General features: G+C 46.9%; 1 protein-coding gene across 12 annotated transcripts in view; it reads right to left on the reverse strand.

The window, feature by feature from the left end:
- The window catches only part of OSBPL9 (oxysterol binding protein like 9), a 1,355,357-nt gene that overhangs the window by 827,510 nt on the left and 507,342 nt on the right, over positions 1–20,505 (reverse strand). For all 12 annotated transcript variants that reach the window (XM_085602637.1, XM_085602632.1, XM_085602635.1 and 9 more), the window contains one exon: positions 15,601–15,696. In XM_085602637.1, the coding sequence (XP_085458763.1) occupies positions 15,601–15,696 (96 nt within the window). The remainder of the gene's footprint in view (positions 1–15,600; positions 15,697–20,505) is intronic.

The following is a 20,505-nucleotide window of genomic DNA, read 5'->3' on the forward strand; positions in this document are numbered from 1 at the left end:
CGTGACAGACCAGGCAGGAAAGCCACTTACGGACCCCCCGGCCATTGCGGAAAGTTTCGCAGAGTATTATGCGGCCCTATATACGCCCAAGGAATGCCTATCGCCTGCCATTATAGACAAATTTATCACTGATCTACAGCCCAAAACAGTGTCAGATGAGGTGAGGGACCAGCTGGAGCTCCCATTGACAGACGAAGAATTGGGGGCGGCATTGGGGGAACTTAACCCCGGAAAGGCGCCGGGACCCAATGGATTCCCCAGTGAATTCTTTCAGGGCTATTTTGTACAGTTGGCCCCTCATTTTTGCCCCGTAATAGAGGAGGCTCGAGAGCGAGGCTTGCTCCCTCCTGATTGGAGACACGCGGAGGTGTCGGTGTTCCATAAACCGGGCAGCGAACAGGAGCAGCATGCTTTGTATCGTCCCATTTCTCTTTTAAATGTGGAGGCTATGGTCTTGGCCAAGGCCTTGGCCAATCGCCTTTTGCCCCACATCTATGCCCTGGTGCATCCTGACCAGGCTGGATTTATGCCTCAGAGGCCAACCAGGCACAACATTAGGCGAGCGCACGTCGCAATAGCATCTGCCCGGGGGTTGGGGGAACCAGCAGGGCTTTTATTGGCAGACATGGACAGGGCGTTTGACTCCCTAAGCTGGGTTTATCTCTTTGCTCTGTTGAGACGACTTAACTTTGGACCACGCTTTCTCTCCTACCTAATGCTCCTGTACACAGATCTGACTGCGTCGGTGCGGGTGGCTGGGGCAGCATCCTCTACCTTCTCCATCGGACAGGGCATGAGGCAGGGTTGCCCCCTGTCTCCGTATTTGTTCGCGCTAGCCATGGAGCCACTAGCTGCATGGGTGCGTATAGATGCGCAGGTTCGGGGGTTTGAATGGGCCCCGGGCCGGTCTGACAGGATCGCATTGTATGCGGATGATGTCCTCTTCTTCCTTACGGCCATAGATAGGACGGGGCCACGGCTGCTGCGAATTTTGCAGATCTTTGGGGAGACCTCAGGACTTTATATGAACCCCCGCAAATCGGCTATATGGCTTCTGGAAGAGCAGACAGGCTTGGGCACGTGGATCCCCTCGGTTCAGCGGGCAGTGGGGGGACGGAAATATCTAGGGGTGTTCTTGTCAGATGTCCCCGCGATCTCCTGGGAGCGAAATTTGGCTCCCGTTTGGGCACGGACCCGGGAAGACCTTAAGTCCTGGTCTCGTATGCCCCTATCACTGTATGGTAGGTCGGCTATCTTCAAAATGGTGGCGCTCCCCCGGCTCCTTTATCAGCTGCAAAACCATCCACATCAGATCTTGTCCTGATGGTTCCGGCAGGTGAATGCAGCGCTTGGGCAGTTCTTATGGGAGTGGTGTAAGGTGCGCATAGCTCTGCGTACATGTTTCTTGTCAACATACTGCGGGGGGCTGGCGTCCTCGGATGTCCTATCGCATTACCAAGCTTCGCATCTGTTGGTCTTTAACGAGTAGTGGTACGGTGATAGAGGAGACCCGGTATACGCTGTCGAGCAATGGCTTATGGGGCATTATTCAGTACACACAATTCTCTACTCGGCGCCCTTGAGGGGCTCTCTGCCGGCTGTTATGAGGGTGGTATTCCTGATTTGGAGACAGGCACTGCGACGGATGGGTTGGTGGAATACCTTCACTAGGGAAACCCCCCTCAGAAATAATGTCGACTACTTCAATTGGCGGCTTTGCAGGGGTTTCGGGGGTGGGACAGTATAGGCATCTCAGTACTTGGGGATGTCATGAGGGGCATGACACTCAAATCCTTTCCAGATCTTCAGGGCGAGTTTCATATCCCACGGTCCCAGTTCTTTCGCTACCTTCAATTTCGGCATGCCCTATCCCCCACCCTAGAGGGCTTAGAGTCCCTGCTGGAATTCAGTCCACTGGAAGCAAAGGTTTTCATGGGAGACTTGCCAGACCAGAAAATTTCCCGTTTATACCAATCCCTGGTTATACATTGCTCCTCTACACTGCAGAAGTTCCAGGGGTACTGGGAGGAGGACGTGGGTTCATTGGAGGAGGAGGACTGGACGGAGCCCTGGCTGCACCGCGGGGTGCAGCTAGAGCTGATACTCCGCCTTGTCCAGTTCAAGTACCTTCACAGGGTCTACTATACACGGGTCCGCTTGTGGAGGGCGGGGTTGATTGCCTCCCCCGAGTGTCTTCGCTGCGGGCGGGAGGGCACATTCATTCACACGGTATGGCATTGTCTGTCCTTGGATCGTTTTTGGAGGGGGGTGTTTGACTGTCTATCGGAAGTCCTGGGGTGGAGGCTCTCACGCACACCACAATTGGCCTTGCTGCACGTCATGGAGGGGATAGGTGGTAATATTTACAAGAGACACCTCATGCTGTTGGGTTTCACGTTGGCGAAGAGGGACATAAGCCAGGGCATGGAAGGCACCTAGGGCCCCGTCCTTGGCCGCATGGAAGACTGGGTTGGACTTTTGTATGGGGATGGAACAGCCTGTCTTTGTTGCCAGGGGATGCCCACGCAAGCACTATAAGATCTGGAGATGCTGGTCAGACTATCGAGGTCTGATGTTAGAACCGCCACCAGCGGAGGAAACTCATTTATTGAGATAGGTTATGGCTATGTGGGGGTGCAAGGGCGGGGGGGACTAAGGGAGTTCCATTCACCTGGTTTTGCACGTATGTGGGGGGCAGGGCTGAGCAGACCTTTTGCGATCAGGGCGAGTTGGGGTTTTCTACTTATTTGTTGCATACATTTGTTCGGGAAACCTTGGAAAAAGTCAAAGTCATAATATCTGTGTGGGTTGATTGTGCAGATGTCTCTGGGATGCAGAGCTCTGCAATATATGTGCAACTTGACAAATAAAATATGTTTAAAAAAAAAAAACTAAATGATTATGGAGAATCAACTGCAGATCATGTGATCCCAGTGTGAGGTTATTGTGCGGCCAAAACAGGTATACTGGCTGGGTAGCCTATTGTTTGTGCAAACAGAATCTTGTAGAGATGTTTCTGTTGGACATTGGGACTAAATCTGCTAAGAGATGCAGAAATGACTTAAGGAGAAAGAAGAATGCATTGTAGTCCAATATATCAGAACACGTTTACATGCTTTCCATCGTTGAAAACTCCAAAAAGCCTGTGGTGGCACCTTATCCAAATTTTGCTGGGTTTATAGTGATGAAGACCAACAGTCAGCTGTAGTCTCATCAATACTCAATGTTACATATTTAATTGAAGAAACTGAATCTTAACAATGCCCTCTACTAACGTTTACATTTTCATGACTTCCAGCAGCATGGCATGTGCAGCTGCAAACTCAATCTTGAATCCTGCCAGCAGCATCATGGGTATAGCGGCCATTTTTTTTCTTTCTTTCAAACTACCAGGCTAAAAGGCCTAGATATGACTGGAATTAAAATATGTTATGGTTCAATGATCTCATTTGCTCTCTACGTTGAAATCTCTACCTTAAAATTGTTTTTTAAAAGGCCTTGTACAATATTTGTTTGTGAAATCAGAGGTACAAAACGGAATATTTCCAGATTCATGCTATATGGAGAGTGGATTAGAGTTCTAAAATAAAGCAGCACGTTGTGCAAGTAGAAGCTGAAACAATATTAAAGAGGTTTTCACTGACACTAGCATCTTGAAGCAGCCTTCAAAAGGATGGAAGGGCACTGCTGGTTTTCAAATGACAACCAGATGTACTTCGAAAGGCCTTATCAGAATGGCAGGCAGAACTCCATTTCTTGTACGTTTAATACATAAAATCTTTTCTGGACAGAGACGGTAATCTAAAGTCCAAAGTAATAAATTCGAATTTTTCAAGAAGGACAGTGTAATATCTAAAAAAAAAATCTGGATTACGAAATACACCACATGCTTTGTTTAACACAATGGACAAAAGCCCTGTCCTTAAAATTCTACTGAAAAAAGCCCAATAGCATGCAGATCGAGTAGTTTCTTAACTTCAACCAGCTTTCACAGAATGTGAGTGTTGTGAGCATTTCAGAATGGGCACCGTTGGCATATAAGGAGACTTTGGATGCAACCCAGAAGTACAATACCACTGCGAGCAAACCAAGTGGGCTCTTTGAATTTAAGGGTGGGAATCAAATGTTTTGGCTAATACCTGAAGAGTTTTATCCTTCTTCTACTTTCTATATGAGGATTATCAAAACATTTGTTAAACTTTTTTTTAAAATAATATTAAATCAACATGGAATGACATGTTACTAACGCTGGTTGTATACTGCCTATAAGATACTGAAAACAAACATGTATGTTCTTGTCCTAGATACAGTGGAAGCAGTTTTAATAAAAACAAGGCAATGATATACAAATGAATCAGTCAGTCATGTCGTTTAGAACATCATGCTCCGCAGTTGATTTTGATACTCAACATTAAGCTCTTAGGAATTATAACTAATGAAAGCTACTTGGTCTAATCAAACTAGACCCAAAATCTTGTGATATGTTATCTAGTAGTTCTAAAGAAGCACAAGAGCAATGAAGCTTCAAAATGCACCAAAGATAGAATGACATAAAATAAAGCTAATCTCTCCCCACTAAACATTACAAGTTTAACAAAGTTAGACAGCCAATGGGATGACAGGCACTTTGTGTATATGGCGGGTGAGTAGTTGAAAACTCACTGTGTGAAGTTTTTTGGGTGGTAGTGTGCTTAGGAGAGGGCATATTTAGTTAAGGATACTAAGTGTAGAGAGAGCTCAAAACAAAAACACAAGTTCGAAATAACACAGGTTCTTCTGGTCACAATATAAATAAAATTTTAAAAAAGCAAACAAGAAAAGATGGGTTATGGGGAAATTGAACTGCATTGCCTGGAACATCAATAGTCAGGAAAATATAATTAAAGGAGGAGTGGTGCAAAAATGGCTAGCAGACAGGCCTGTGTAATAGCATATCCGCAGGAAACCAATTTATTTGGTAAAAACTGCCACTTCATTGGAAGGGAAAGATATACACTGCTGTGTTGTTCAGGGTATAGCTCAGGCTCAAGGGGTGTTGAAATCATCATTAAAAAAATCTGTGACCTTTATTCCTGAAGAAAACCTGAACACATAATGCTGGAAGATATTTGCCAATAATAGGCACATGGGAAAGGAAAGACATTCTTTTAATGAATATATATGCCCTGCCAGAACTAAAAATCATGGCACTAGAAGACATTGGCCATCTCATTTGAATCTTTTCCGCATACTTAAGGTGCTAGGAGGGAGACTTTATTATGGTCAGCAAGTGTGACCGGAGGTTGTGCTGATTCCGAGACAACGCTGGAGACCTTCTTTGACATCAAGGCATCAGTCCCCACAGGATACTAACTTCAGATGATGCTGCAACACAATGGAAGCACAATGTGCCAAGGAGGAATTTGAAAATCCCCTCCGCTCCATCCCGATAAAACCAGATTCCTGGAGTCACTGGTGGAACATCAAGGAGTAAAGAATCGTTCTGCAGGAGGGTGCAATGATTGACCGCCAAACTGTACAATTGTGTGGCTGCAGACCACTCAGGTGAACAAAAATGCCCCCTTGAATCCTGGATAATGTCCAAACTGAAGGAGCGAAGATGAAGAGAGGTAAGATTGGGGCCTAAGTAGAAATAAACTGCCACATTACAGAAAAAGAAGCAGAATGTGGGGAATCTGAACAGCAGTATGTCAGTGGTAAAAAAGCTGCACAAGCACTGAGTCCAAAGGAACCAGACATTCAAAGAATGTGAATTTTATTCCATTGCTAGCTGGAATCCAAAATGGAATTACTTGTAAATAACTTGAAGGCTATGAAAATATGAACTCTGGGGATGCCCTTCCAGCCTGGTGAGAAAACTTGAAAATTAAGGTACAACAATTTCTTAGGACATGAGCGCCTCAGTATCAGCCCTAAAGGCTTCTCACATTCCCACTGAAGATTCTTTGGGATGGATGGGAGTGGGTCACAGGAGGACAGCAGTGGATGGGCTAGGCGATTTAGTTACTGTAATAAAGCAACAAAATTTGGAGGTAAATGCATTGTAGGTTCACATCTTTCGTAATCTCTGCCACATGACCAATTTGTAGATAGAACTTCCAGCTTATCAAGAAGGAGGTGATCTGGCTAGGTGCAGAGGTCCTTCTGTGGATCCTCATCAGACTGTAGCTTTGAAACACAGGGAAGATCATTGTTTCGAACCCCAAGGATGTACAGGAATACTAAAACCAGAAGAAGGAAGCCTAACCTAAACACTTCACCCTGTTTGCAAGTATGGTAGTTATGCTTACGGTTCAGTCTGAATCCGTCCCCCAGTTGGACTCTTGGTTATTGGGTGAAGACTGCTTCTAATCTCTTCGGAATGGTAACACACACATTTCTCTCCGTTTATCCCTTTCCGCCCTACCTTCGAAAGCACAGTAGCTGAGAGTGAAAGCAAGACTGGCTGTAGTTTGTTACAGAGAAGTTGAATAATGTAAAATTACTCAGTGTTATGCATGGTCATTTGGCACTGCAATAAGGTTGGTCTTGTTAAATTAGTTTGATTCATCTTATCATTGTATTGCTGCAGACAATGTTTGTATATTTAACAAAGAAATAGTTAAAACTGAAATTCAATACATACACTACACTATGGATATTATAATTTCTAAATCAGAGTGAACTCTGTTTCCAGTTTTATTCATATTCATCCACCAAGTGTCAAGATGGGTAACCTTTTCACAAATATATCAAATCATTTCACAACAGTGGTCGGAGCCCTTGTTTTATCCAGAATTGATTATTGTAATGCTCTCTATCTGGGAATAGGCAAGGGACAGATCAAAAAACTTCAATCACTCCAGAATCCAAACACCACCCGACGTCGGCAGTGATTAAAGAACTGCATTGGCTTCCAGTCCGTCAGAGAGTGAATTTTAAAGCCCTCTGCTTATTGCACAAGGCAATTCATGGAGGAGGAGCATTGGACATTCAAACCCTGTTTGCTGTGTACCAGCCCCGGCGTGCGCTTAGGTCAGCTAACACAGGGCTGGTATGTGTCCCCAGAATTAAAAGAGTTAGATGGGGAGGAACCGGGTTCACTTATCAAGCTTCTACTTTGTGAAACTCCCTCCCTGAGTCAATCAGGCTAGAACCAAACAGGGCCTTATTCAGGAAAAAGATAAAGACCTGGCTTTTCCCAAGGTTTTAAGATCCGTCGTTGCCTGCTTCATAATTCATCCAGCGCCAAGACGCCACGGCATAAGTGCGCTTTATAAATGTTTCAGTCAGTCAGTCAGACAACAAGAACCAAATACTATTACAGAACCATCTTATTATTCATTAAATATTCTCCAATTTCTTCCCCATTGGAAGGAGTTCCAAACTCATCAAGAAGAAAAAAAAGGGATATATATTACTTACCTGTGCACCAACAGGACGCTACCCTCCATCTTCAATGGGACACACACAACTTCATCAGGGAAGGGATGCGCCTGAGGCTCTCCAACTTCATATCAATGCTCCACAGGGACCAGGGGGTGGGGGGACCTGGCATTCCCCAATCGCTTACAAAATTATTTGGCTGCACACCTACAATATGTTTTGGAATGAGTAGTCTGAGAGAGCGAGAAGAACTGGTTTCACATGGACCGTGCTGAGCCTCTAGACCCTTCTGGGACTTGGCATGGCTTTCAAAACACGCTTAACCGCGACAGAACGCATACATAGCCATCCCCAACAAAGCGATCCTTGAAATCTGGGACAAATTTGCTCTTAAGAGAGACCTTACCACCTTCTCTCTCCCAACACCCCACTAGCTCGCAACCCGGCGCTACAGGTCCACTCCTTTGCAGACTGGAGGGAGGGGGATTGTCGCACCCTCCGTGATCTATTCGAGGGCGACTAGATCAAAACCTTTGATCAGTGTAAGCATGACTTCCAGGTTCCGGAGTCAGTCAGACTATAATACATACCAACTGCGACACTAGGCACTCCAACCCTCCAACGCCTAAGAGGCCAAACGCTCATTCACTCCTTTTGAGGCACTGATACGGTCCTTCAGAGGAACAAGCGGCTTGATCACCCGCACCTACAAAGTACTTCAACCCTGGTCCCCATCCAAAACTCACCCCTACGAAACTCAATGGTACTCTGACACTACTGAGGGAATTTCCCAGAAACAGTAGGACGAGTTCTGGCAAGATATCCCGAAATTATACAGGAGCATATCCCAACGCAAGAGGGTATCTAAACTGTTGAGGTGATATTATACCCCGGCCCACTTGAACTCTATATACCCAACCGCCTCTCCACTACTAAGCTGGAGATGGAACTTGACAACGGGTAATTTGTTTCACATCTGTGGTCTTGCTAACTCCTAATCCTACTGGAAAGAGGTTCTGAGCCACATTCAAGGAGTAGTGGGCTACCCACTCCGTGACTCATTCAACACTGTGATCCTGGGCATTCGCCCTCTGACTCTACAAGCCACGACACACTTCGACTGGCGACTCATAGCCCACAAGCTCGGGGCAGCTAGGTAACTAATTGCCCTCCACTGGAAGAATGCCTCAGCCCTGTTGATTGTCCAGTGGTTACAACGCCTTTGGCACGTAATGGCCATGGAACCTCTGTCCCATAAGGTGTCTTACTCCGACAAGAAACTCACACACATGGCAGCCACTGATAACCTAATTCACCTGCTTGGAAAACTCTTGTTTTACGCCTCCTAGGCTCAGAGCCCTAAACCTATTCAACTAAATCTGTCAATCAATGAGACGCCCACTTAAATGCAAAGAGGCCGGTCCTTCTCATTTGCATAATCTTGAACCATTGCCATTGATCGGATGTGAAAGCCTTGTTCCTCATGTATTTGTCTGTTCTCAAAAATGTCAATAAACACATTTCAAATAAAATGGTGACTTCTGGAGGAGCTGGCACGGCAGAGCACTCCATTTTCATCTGTGGGGATGTGGCCAGTCCACTGGCATTCTGTGAAGCAAGTAAGTTAGTTGTGCCAGGAGGTAGCACACTGGATGCCTCACTGCTATTATCGTCCTCTAAAGGCACTATTCTCCAGCATTTGAATATTTGATCGGAGTCAAAATCAAAGACGTTCTCTATTGTTTGTCAATAAGTGTTGTGTGCCTTTATGGGATTCCTCCCTATACCTGGCCTCTTCAGCTAGCCTTTGAGCATCCTGCCTGAACTGCATTAGTATGCTTTTCATTTTAAACAGCTGTTCCAGTTGAGGAACTGGTGTAGGTGATGGTGCTAGTGACTGTGGTGGCATTTGCAGGGTGGGGTGGGCTGGCAAAATCACTGGCAAGGAGCTTGGGCCCAGGTCAAATGGTGCTGAAGTCGAGCCTGCCCACAGTAATCCACACGCAAACCCAAAAGATCCCTTGAAACCTGGAGGTGCTTGAGAGGGGACCACCATGTTCTTCAACAATGCCATGCCTGCATGGAGGATCTGCATCGGGTTGCCACGGGAAGCTCCAGGTAAACCTGCATGGGTACCAGCACTGAGAACAGCGATGAGGCTCGCACTGACCCTGGAGTGGAGGGAGAGCTGGCCTAGAAAGGGGACTTGGCCAGGCACTGGAGCTAGCTACCATGCCACAAGAGACTTCTGGGGTAGAGTGATGTCAACTAGCTCTCACTTCGAGAAGGACTCTGCTGGAGGCGGGGGCACCAAAGTGACCTACCTCGGGACCTCGAGCAACCTCAAGGAGACCAGTATTATCCCTTCTCATGGAAGAGGAGTGTGACTTCAAGGTTGACATTTATCTGCATTCGACCACATGCTCATTGCACATGTGAACCTACTTCATGGCCTTGGTGTGCATGAGGTCACATTGGTAGCATTCCTTTAAGTTTTGTCCATTTCCCCAGGCACCAGGCAGCTCTAACGGCAGTCTGATATGGATACTGCTCAAAATACAGGAGTGTCAAGTCTTGAACCCGGAGGAGGAATCCTTAAGAACTGCACAATTTTTGTAATTTTTTGAAGACAAGAAAATATATATATTTTTTAAACGTTTATTTAACATTTCCCATCATATGTAACATACATTACAGCTTCTAATAACCATAGTACAGATATACATGAGCCTCGCACAATGAACTTTCTGATTCCGGAAGTTGAAGGAGGAAAAAACAAAACGCAATGAGTACAGCAGTTGAATAAGTCCTTGATAGTACGCAACTGCAATACGACAAAATTCCACAGACGTAGTACAATAGAGCGACCTGCAAGATGTCAGGAGGGTGCCATTGACAGACAGTTAGCAACATATTATCCACATAACATACATTTCATATGCCCGAGATATGGAGCAGAAATGGCAAATTGGGGGGTTCATAGAATATAAAATATTTGCATTTGAAAGCATTCCATAAACCATAGGAAGTGGGGTGGGGGTCGTGAAAGACAGGGGAAACAAGAGGCTGCACAGCCATCAACCATCATGCCCCAGGGGGGCGGGGTTAGTCAGATCTATCCATGTCCTGCATTAAGAGATAGCCTTGGAGAGGGCCCCAAATATCCTTAGGCTTAGATGCCCGCGGGAGCGTTTCAGCATATGTTGTCAACTGCCCCTGGTAGTAGAGCAGATCATCAATCCATTCCTTGAATTTCGGGGCTCTCCCTCTACCCCACCGACAAGCCACTCTATGTTTGGCCAATAATAGCGATGTGGCGATGAATTAGCGGTATGGCCTAGGAAGTTGCTCGGTGTAGCCCAGAAGTGCCACTGGACATTTGTCATTTTCCTAAGAGCTTCGAAGACCAGTACCCAGTATTCCTGTATCTTTAGGCATTCGCATGCCAAGTGGAGGAACCCGGATCCCGGTCTTTTACATCTCTCACAGCAGTCATTGTCTGTCAATTTGAAACTAAACTTTTTGGCGGGCGTGTAATAGAGGCGTTGTAGGAATTTGTAGTGCATTACATGTAATCTACAACTAGCAGAAATTCGTGAAGTTTGGAGACAGCAATATGCCCATTGTTCGTCAGTTACCTCCCTCCCAAATTCCATTCTCCAATGTGTGTGGGCTGTGCTGGGGGGCCCTTTTTGTTGTGCGCGTATGCTATGATAAAGCTGTGATACCAGGTGTTTGCCATCTGTAGATGGCAGCATCTGATGCAAGGGGGAAAAGCTTGTGGGTTCCCACAGGAATTCTGGGACAACAGAACGAATTCCCTGCCGAAGTCGGACATAGAGGAAGGTGTCGAGGGACGAGGGTTGAGTCCCGAGGAATAGTTGATAGGAAGAGCGAAATATGCCATCCTGAAAGAGATCACCCCACGTAGTAACCTGGATGCGTGCACACAGCTGGTGAAAACCGCGCTCTTGCAGTAGGGGCATGCAGGGACGATAGGATAATGGAAGTCGCGATGAGTACAGCAGGGGGGAACCAAGAAGATCTATAATGCGATACCAAGCATCCCCTGTACCTGTAATAGTAGTGGGCAGCATATCACGAGTACGTTGAGGTGCATGTATTATTCCATCCAGAGGGATGGGATCAGCCAGCCAGTGCTCCGCAGCTATTTATCGGAGGGGGGGGGGGGGCACCATAATATCTATATAATTTTTATAAAATTCGATAGGAATGCCGTCAAGGCCCGGTGCTCTGCCAGATTTAATCTGCATTATCGCCTCCCGAACTTCGGCCCGTTCGAAAGGAGCGCAGAGGAACTCCCGTTGCGTATCACTTAACCATCCTAGTGTCACGTCTCCCAAGAAGCTATCCAGATCGGGTGTATCGCTTCGCTGTGTGGTGTATAGCGTAGTGTAATGGGAGGTAAATATTTCTAGTATGTCAGTAGTATCTCGATATAGCACCTCCCCAGGCCCGTGATTTTCTAATATGTAGTTTGAGAAGCTTGGATACCTGGTCACCTCGGCCAGCGCCTTTCCGGGTCTTTCCCCTTCACCATACCTGCGAACCACCCAGTATCACCCCCTAAATTTCGTCTCTCTTGTTGCGGCATCCACATAATCCGACAATTTCTCCCGGAAGTCTGTCTGCACTTGTCCCATCTCCCCAGCTTCCTTCCGAGCCTCCAACGCCTTTAGGTCTTTCTCCAGAGTCTTCAATGTTCCCTGTATATCCCAAAGCATCCCAAAAGCTTTAGAGATACAGAACCCCCCAGACTGTGACCTTAAAGGCCTCCCATATCATTTCCACACTGTCCACTGACCCTTTATTTCTCTGGAAGAAATCTCAAATTTCCTCCCCCAGCTCATTATTGAAAACCGTATCTAGTAATGCCATGGGCTGTAGCCTCCAGCTAGGCCTGGGTTTGTCATATCCTGGTGGGGTGAGCGTAAGTTTCACAGGGCAGTGATCAGAAAGCGTTCTGGCAGGGTGCGTGAGTTCCCGGATAGTTGGCTCCAATCCCCTCGTGGTCAGACAATAGTCTGATCTGGCCCAGGTGGCAGCATATGTTGTGAAATGCGTGCCTTCCCTGGCCTGTGGGTGAGTGTGGCGCCAGGTATCTATCAGCCCCCCCTCGGTCAATATACCCTGAAGGACTGCCTGAGAGTGTGGTGCTGGATCTATCTAAGGCCGGGTTAAGGGCTACATTAAAGTCACCGCCCCAAATTATATGGGTGGAGCCTATGTTTTCAATTTTTCCCCAGAGGTTAGTGAAATAGTCAGGAGTGTCTACATTAGGGCCATAACAACATACCAATGTGACCGAGTCCATGCCTAGCCACCCCCATGCAATCACATACCTTCCCTGTGGATCTACTGTTGTACCTGCTAGTGCAAAATGTGTCTGCTTTTTGATTAGTATTGCCGTGCCACGGGCATAGGAGGAATACGAAGAGAAAAGCCTACACTCTGCCCATTTGCTAGCAAATGTGTTGGGGAGTTTTGGATTAACATGGGTCTCCTGGAGCATGGCAATGTTTATCTGCTGACGGTCAAGATAGGCTGGTATCTGTTGACGTTCCCACGGGTCCCCTAACCCTCTGACATTCCAAGACGTAAGTCTCAACTGAGATGTATCTACCTTATCACCCATATCTCCCTTTGGGGTGAGTCCTGCAGTATTGCGAATCTGTACTCAGTCGTATTCGGACATAAAGAAAGTCACAGATATCAATGAAGAGCTGTAAATTGTGTATGTTAAAACATTCGTTAAACCATATCCCTACCACCCCCACCCACTGAAGCATCCCAAACATGCCAGTTACGTCTGCCCCTCCCCCCTCCCTTGTACCCTTAGAGCAGAACATTACGTTCAACTTTTCTAGTCGACGGCCTGAAGAAACCTGACAGGGGGATCTCCCTTAGGAGGAACACTGCTGGGTGGCACACGGGTACCTCTTGCCATCCAGGGATAGTAAGTTGGCAACAACTCCCCTTGTAGGCCTCGAGGGTGCCTGGAAAAAGTCGGTCCTTGTTTCCCATCATAGGGCACAAATCGCCACCTTGTGTATGGAGCCCACCAGGATGCATTGGGCCAATGTAGTCCCTGTTGTCGTTAGTGGAAAGCAGGCAGTTATGTCCCGAGTTATCTATTAGTCTACAGGCGGGGAGGACGATCTCGGTGAACCATCTGGTGTAGCTGCAACGTTTTTTGGGGTTTTAAGACGTTGCAGAAATTCCTCAACTTGCTGGGGCTTCATGTAGAACGCTTGTTTACCTTGGTGCGTGACCCGTAGGCGTGCAGGATACAAGAGAGCATAGTCTATTTGGGCCTGTCGCAACTTTTGTTTCACAGGGAGGAATTTGCGTATTTCTTCTTGCACGGTGGCAGTAAAGTCGGGGTACATGGTGAAGGGTACGCCCTCAAAGTGTTATTGTTTCTTCTCCCTCGCCACCCTGAGGGCGATGTCTTTATCCCTATAATTCAGGAGTCACGCAATAATAGGTCTGGGCGTGCTTCCAGGGGGTGGTTTGGGGTCGACAGAGCGATGAGCCCGCTCAACTATGAAGTGAGGAGAGAGAGATTCCACCCCCACCACTTCCAGCAATAGCCTCTCGATATACTCCTCCATTTTGCCCGTGTTTGTACTTTCCGGAAGGTCCAGTACGCGGTTTTTGTTTGTGCAGCTCCTCGCTTCAATATCCTCATTCTTTGCAGTGATGAGTTTCAGTAGTTTATCAATCTGTAATACTGAGCTTTGGATGTGGGTTGTTGCATCCTCAGCTTCGGATACGAGTTGCTCTGTCTCCTTTATTCGTGCCTCATGGCCCTCGATCTTGCTTACAACCGTGTCCATACGTGTAGTTAGGGTGTTTATCTTGCCAGCGATACTAGCAAAGCCCTGCCGGACTTCCAGTAGTAGTGCTTTCATATCCTCACCCTGTGAGGGTTGTGTATCAGTCTGTGGCATGTCAGCACATCCATCTACGTCTGCTGTCTGTTGTCGAGTAGTTTTCTTCGCATCAAATGTGATGCGCGGCTGGCGCGCATCTGGCTTCCCCATTCTGGGCACTTTGAAGCCTCGTATTAGCCGCGAGTACCTTGAGAAGGATATCTGTACCCTGGACTCGTTGGAGCTTTCCCAATATGAGGGCCTTCTCTTTGAATAGGGTTGATCAGGAAACTGCCAGCCCGCGCCTTGAGAGAGGATGCGCTACAGAGCAGCAGCAGGACAGGTGCGTCAGGCTCACCGAGTCGGGTCTTGCAATCTCGAACTACCTGTAGAACCCGTGGGCCTGGAAGACAAACTCCCCCACTTCTCAATACATCCCAGGCTCTGCAGGTGCCTCCCTCGTCCTCTCTCCGCAAATAGTAGTGGGAAGTTGAGAATGTCAGTTAGGTTAGTCAGGGTCTTACCATCTCGCTGGGTGCTAGTATCTATGCTTGCCGCTTATATCACTCCCGTAAAGGGGCACTGACCTCACGCTGCAGTCACAACAACCAAGGCTTCAGATGATCGGCAAGATGGCGGCACCGCTTATGACCGGTCCGCCATCCGCACGCCTTCCACAAAGTGTAACTTTGCCGCACACAAATGCTCAGGGGTCTGCTGTGCTCAGGTATAGCAGCTCTCACGCCCTGCTGCCGACTTCACACTTATTTTGGGTGCCCAGAGGAGCGCCGAGAAACTCACAGCGTCTGTTCGCCGTCTCTCCGATGTTCAGACCCATGCGCCTCGTGGGATTCCCGACACTTGCGTGAGCGTCCAGGCTCAGCGGAAGTTCCGGACCGCTCGATGTTGCAGAGCGGGGATTGCTGCTCACGGCTATTATGTCAGAATGCCGCAACAGACCTGCGTCAAGCTAGCGTCGCAGGGTCCTCAGCTCTCAAGCTCATCAGATCTCGGATTATTTGGCGATGATTGCTATCAGGGCAGGACTACTGGCAGGATAACTGTGCCAGGCTGCGGGAGTCTCACGATATCGATGCACTCCTGGTGCCGCAATAGAGCCAGTGTCACCTGTCAGTGGAGGAGAGTTATGATAAAAGCTTCCAGATCCAGTGTGGCACCCGAAGATAGTCTAAAGGAGAGCAATCTGCAGGTAGAATTACTCATCCCAAACATTTATTTTTGTACGCACAGGGTACGTAACTATAGCTAAAACAGTTTCAGGTCGATTTTGACATAAATGTATAAAACATTTTAAATAATAAACCACTGTTTAACGTACCTTCAACTGATCTATTAGGATCTGCAAATAAGCATCTGATTCTGCAAGTTTCTTATCAAAATCTTGAATTGTGGGTACAAACCCTGCTTCAAGACCCTGCAGGGAGAAAACAAATCCTCTTGGTAAAGAGAACAAACTGAAAACAATATTGCAAGGACATTGTGTATTATAAGAGAGGAACAAGGACATATCTTGATATTTCTCTATCCAGATTTGTAGTCTGACATTCAAAACAATTGTACTCCTTAAAATTGTATATACACACAATAAATAAATGCAGCTGTGTGCAGGTGAAATGCACCAATATTATTCTAGTATAAGTGCAATATAATTTGCTGGACACCACAAATTTAGAAAAAGCCACTCTAGATTTTTCAGATAACATTGTCAGAGAAGGCTCTGGCGCCATCACAATAAATTAATCGGCTACGAACATGCCCACTACTTCTTTCGCTATTCCAACCGTCCACCATTCCTTTATATAAAAACAAAGTCTCCATTACTGTGCTTATTAAGCCATGGCGTGGTTAATTGACTACTATGAACACTATTCAGAAATTACATCTATTAATAGAATTGTTCATAACTTTGAGCAAGCAGGGTGCACACTCACGATGCTATACGGGTTAAGTTGTACCTCTCTTGATAATCCTTTTAGACCAATTCAATTTAGTTTCAAATTGTTACGCTACTGAAATGGTAATGTTTTAATGTTTAAACATTAACAAGTTAACGAGATATGTGCTTTGGGTATGCTTGTAAGTGAATATGTTGACATTCTAAAAGTGTATTGGATATCCAAATGGCCAGAAACATCTTCCAAGCTACCTCAGCAGTAGAGACGCTTTGAGGCATGGCCAAAGAGGGAAATTGCCCAGGGCCTCCACCTTCCAAGGACCCCCTGGAAATTTGAACTTTCTCTGTAGCTCATTTTTGTTTATTTCTCGATCTCAACCTTCAACGTATAATCCAATATTGCTATGCAACGTTGGGCTTAAAGTAGCAAAAAATGGTTAATAAAATTTAAAGTTAATACAACCAGGTGCCCCTAAAATATTTCTTGCTCGGCCTCCAAAATCCTTACGTTTACAATGCTCAGAAGGTCGTAGTGGCAAATCGATTAAATCTTCAATTCACTAGTACAAGATTCCCGCACCTTACAGGAACCATTAACATTCAAATATTTAACACTCTGACATCCGTAGTGAAAGGAGATACCATTAAATTCACAATCTGGGCTTGTCGCTGTTTCCCACCACTTTATTACAGGCATTTGATGCTACCGGTCACAATGTGGTTTTCTAAAAACAAAAATCAACTAATTTGTGTCTTTTAAAAACCTTCAAAGTTAAACCAATTATCGACTAAAGAGCAAATTGCCTGGACCATTAAAAGAAGCCATATCGAGTTTTCACTCTATAGTCTAGCGAATTCTGAACTAGGACAAACAGAACATTATGCAATATTGTTCTGTTTGGCTATTATGTACATCCCAGTAACCACAAACTTTGGAACACGGTAGACTATTCTCCACTTCTGAAAAAATAATTAGACAAAATAATTGTGAACAACAACGATTCATCTGGCTAGGAAAAGAGAAGCATGTCAGTCATGGGGAGCGGAGTTTGCCTGGCTTCAAAATGGCCGCAGCCTGAGTAAGCTCCTGCAACCGAGCCTACAATGCTGCAGGAATATGCATAACCCTGAATAATTTACGGCGTTAATTACAAGACATTGTGGGAGCTAACGTTCCAGAGCCGTGTCCCGCCATCGCCGAGTCAATTGTTCCAGTTTTGGCAGAGTTACACCGAGGATCAGGACCGGTGGAAGGACGACTGCTGCAGGCCTTGTACACTAGCTTCGAAGGTGGGAGCTGCGTGCAGGGCCGAAGACCACATCATTTGCCTGACCACACTGGGGAGCTTTGAGACCAGCATAAGATACCACAAATAAATAGCTCTGGCTGACTATTTATGCATCAAAGAAGCGCTCTAGTTCCCTTTGAGGAGGGTGGTGCACATTAATCAACATATAATGGGGAAACTGGACAAGTTACAGCCGAAACTTCAGTTCGAGCAGCTCAAGTCCACCAAGTCCAGAGAGGAAGAACCAGAAGGGCCGGCGATGGAGCAGAGGGCAACGAGCATTGAATTAGGAGGCGACTTGCGAGCAATACTCACCACAATGCAGCAAAGCCTTACCACTATAGATAGTAAAATTGACTCCCTGACGTATCGCATGTCCGAAAGAATGGATAAACATGCAGAGCGGCTGGACGTGGTGGAAAAGCGAGTCTCTGACGCTGAAGATATGCAGGTGGAGTCCTCAAAAATGCAGAAATGGATTGAAACGGCACTGGTGGCTATCCAAAAGAAGACAGAGGATTTGGAAGCATGGTTTATCTGTTTACAGAGACGTACACTGAGTTTAGATGGCGTCAGAGAGCTACGCAGAAAGCAAAGGAAGCCACAATACGTTTTATGACATGGAACAATAGAAGGCTGAATAACCAACGTAAAATTCGCAAAACGGTCCTCTACCTACAGAAACATAATATAGATGTTGCTGTATTACAGGAGACACACCTGGGTCGGGACTGCTAACGCAGACCAGAATGAGGGGCATCTATGTAGCCTCCGTATTCACATCCCACGCACTGGGGGTTTTGATATGGACACGTTGTGGATCTGGGGTACAACTTCAAGAGGTGTGTGTGGATGGCGGGGTAAGTATGTGGTTGCACAGTGCTGCAAAGACAATCTTGATGTGCTTTTGGTGGGTATTTATGGTCTGAATTATGATGACCTTCAATTCTATCGGTCATTGAATAGTAAACTGGCTGCTTATACAAACATTACCCAGTTATGGGGGGAGATTTTTATTGTGTTCTATCACCTGAACTCAACAGATCCAGGGCACCCACCAGAAGACCATCTGCTCCAGCCAAGACTGTAGCTGCAATAGTTAACGAAAGCGGCTGTCAGATATCCGGGGCTATCGATCACCACAAAGCAGGGAATGCACCCATTATTCTTCGATACACAATATCCACACACTTAGCGACTATTTGCTTGTCTCGAGGAGCCCACTTCCTTTTATACAAGAATGTGCTCACTTGCCGCGTACACTGTCCGACCATTCGCCCGTAAAGTTAATACTGGCCCCTGAGGGATTACTGCCTAGATTCCTTGCGTGGCGGTTTCCGCAATACTCAATGCTGGACACTGCATTTTGTGCAGAGCTTGCTCAAGCAATAGACGAATATTTTCTTCATAATATCGGGAGTGTAATGAGCCTGCCCACCATTTGGGAGGCTTTTAAGGTCTACATTCACGAGGCAACAATTGCTAAGCATGCCGGGGTACTTCTGTCTATAAGAGACTGTACGTATAAACTTGAGAAGGAGCTAGCAGTGCTGGAGCGTGACACGCAACGAACATCCGAGCCCGAAAGGCTAGCACAGACTAGAGAAAAGACGGAAGAATACAATGAACTAGCACACACTGAACTAGTCCACCTAGGAAAATATGCCATTGCCAGGGTGTACGGGGAAAGGGAGAGGCCCTGTGCCGCGCTGGCATCACGGACTCGACCCCCGAGAGGAGACAGCGAGGTGCTAACACTACAAGACAAGGACGGTACGCAGGTCTGGAGTGCCCCACAGATTACCGAAAGCTTCCGATCTTATTACGCAGAACTTTACACCCCATGCGATACTAGTACAGATGAGTCCGCCAAGGAATACTTGGAATATATTGCCATGAAATGGCTGTCCGACTCACATAGGGAGCGATTGATAGCCCCCCCCTTCGTCCGACTGAAATTATTGAAGCACTAAAAACAATGCAAAATAACAAAGCACCCGGGTCTGACAGTGGCCTTTTAGAAGGCAAACCAGGATCGTCTGGTTCCTCATTTAGTTAACTTATTTGAGGAAATGACGAGAGACGGGATAATGCCCCTGACGATGCGGGAGGCAATACTGATCACCTTAATAAAGTCCGGGAAAACACCTACACAGTGTTCATCATATAGGCCATTATCGTTTCTCAATACAGACACTAAGGGGCTGATTAGGATGGCGGGCGGACTTTAGTAAGGTACCGGCCGCCAGTGGTGCGGCGGTCCCGTACTTGCAATTAGGATACCACCGCGGCGGTGGCATCCTCTATTCCCAGCATTGTGGCGAGCGGTGCTCACAGCACCGCCCGCCACAATGCTGGGAATGCACTGTGTGCATTGTCATGCACAAGGTGACAGGCACCACGAGGTGCCTGCCACCATGTCCTTGACAATGCAGGGGGGTACCCTAGGTACCCCCCATGTGCACCCCCCAATACCCTGGGGGCCCGCAACAGGCCCCCGAAAGCAGACTCCGCATGGCTTTACATGGCGGGGTCTCCGCCATGGAAAGCCATGCACCGCTGCACATGCTAATATGGATGGCGGTATCTAGCAGACACCGCCACCATATATAGCCCCTTTTACGCCCGGTCACCTGTGTGACCGGCGGAAAACCGGCAGACGGTCTTTCCGTCCGCCGGGTCTCCCCCGCCATACTAATATGGCGGGGGGAATGGGTGGCGGGCGGGCGAAGGTTGTAGGGCGGATCGCCACCACAATGCGGGCGGTGGCAATCCGCCCTACATCCTAATCGACCCCAAAGATTTTTGCTAAAATAATAGCAAACAAGATTTCCCCGCTGATCCACGGCCTGGTGGGCCCAGAATAATCAGGATTTGTTTCTGCCCGTTCACTGACGAGTAACTTACGCACTTTATTCTGCGCAATCTCTCGAATCGACCCTGGTGTACACGCGGCTGCCGTCTTATATGCCGAGAAGGCATTAGACTCGGTAGAATGGAGCTTTTTATTGGCAGTATTAAGGTGAGTGGGTGTGGGCGA

Source organism: Triturus cristatus, chromosome 4_2, assembly GCF_964204655.1.
Source record: "Triturus cristatus chromosome 4_2, aTriCri1.1, whole genome shotgun sequence".
Classification (NCBI taxonomy): Eukaryota; Metazoa; Chordata; class Amphibia; order Caudata; family Salamandridae; genus Triturus; species Triturus cristatus.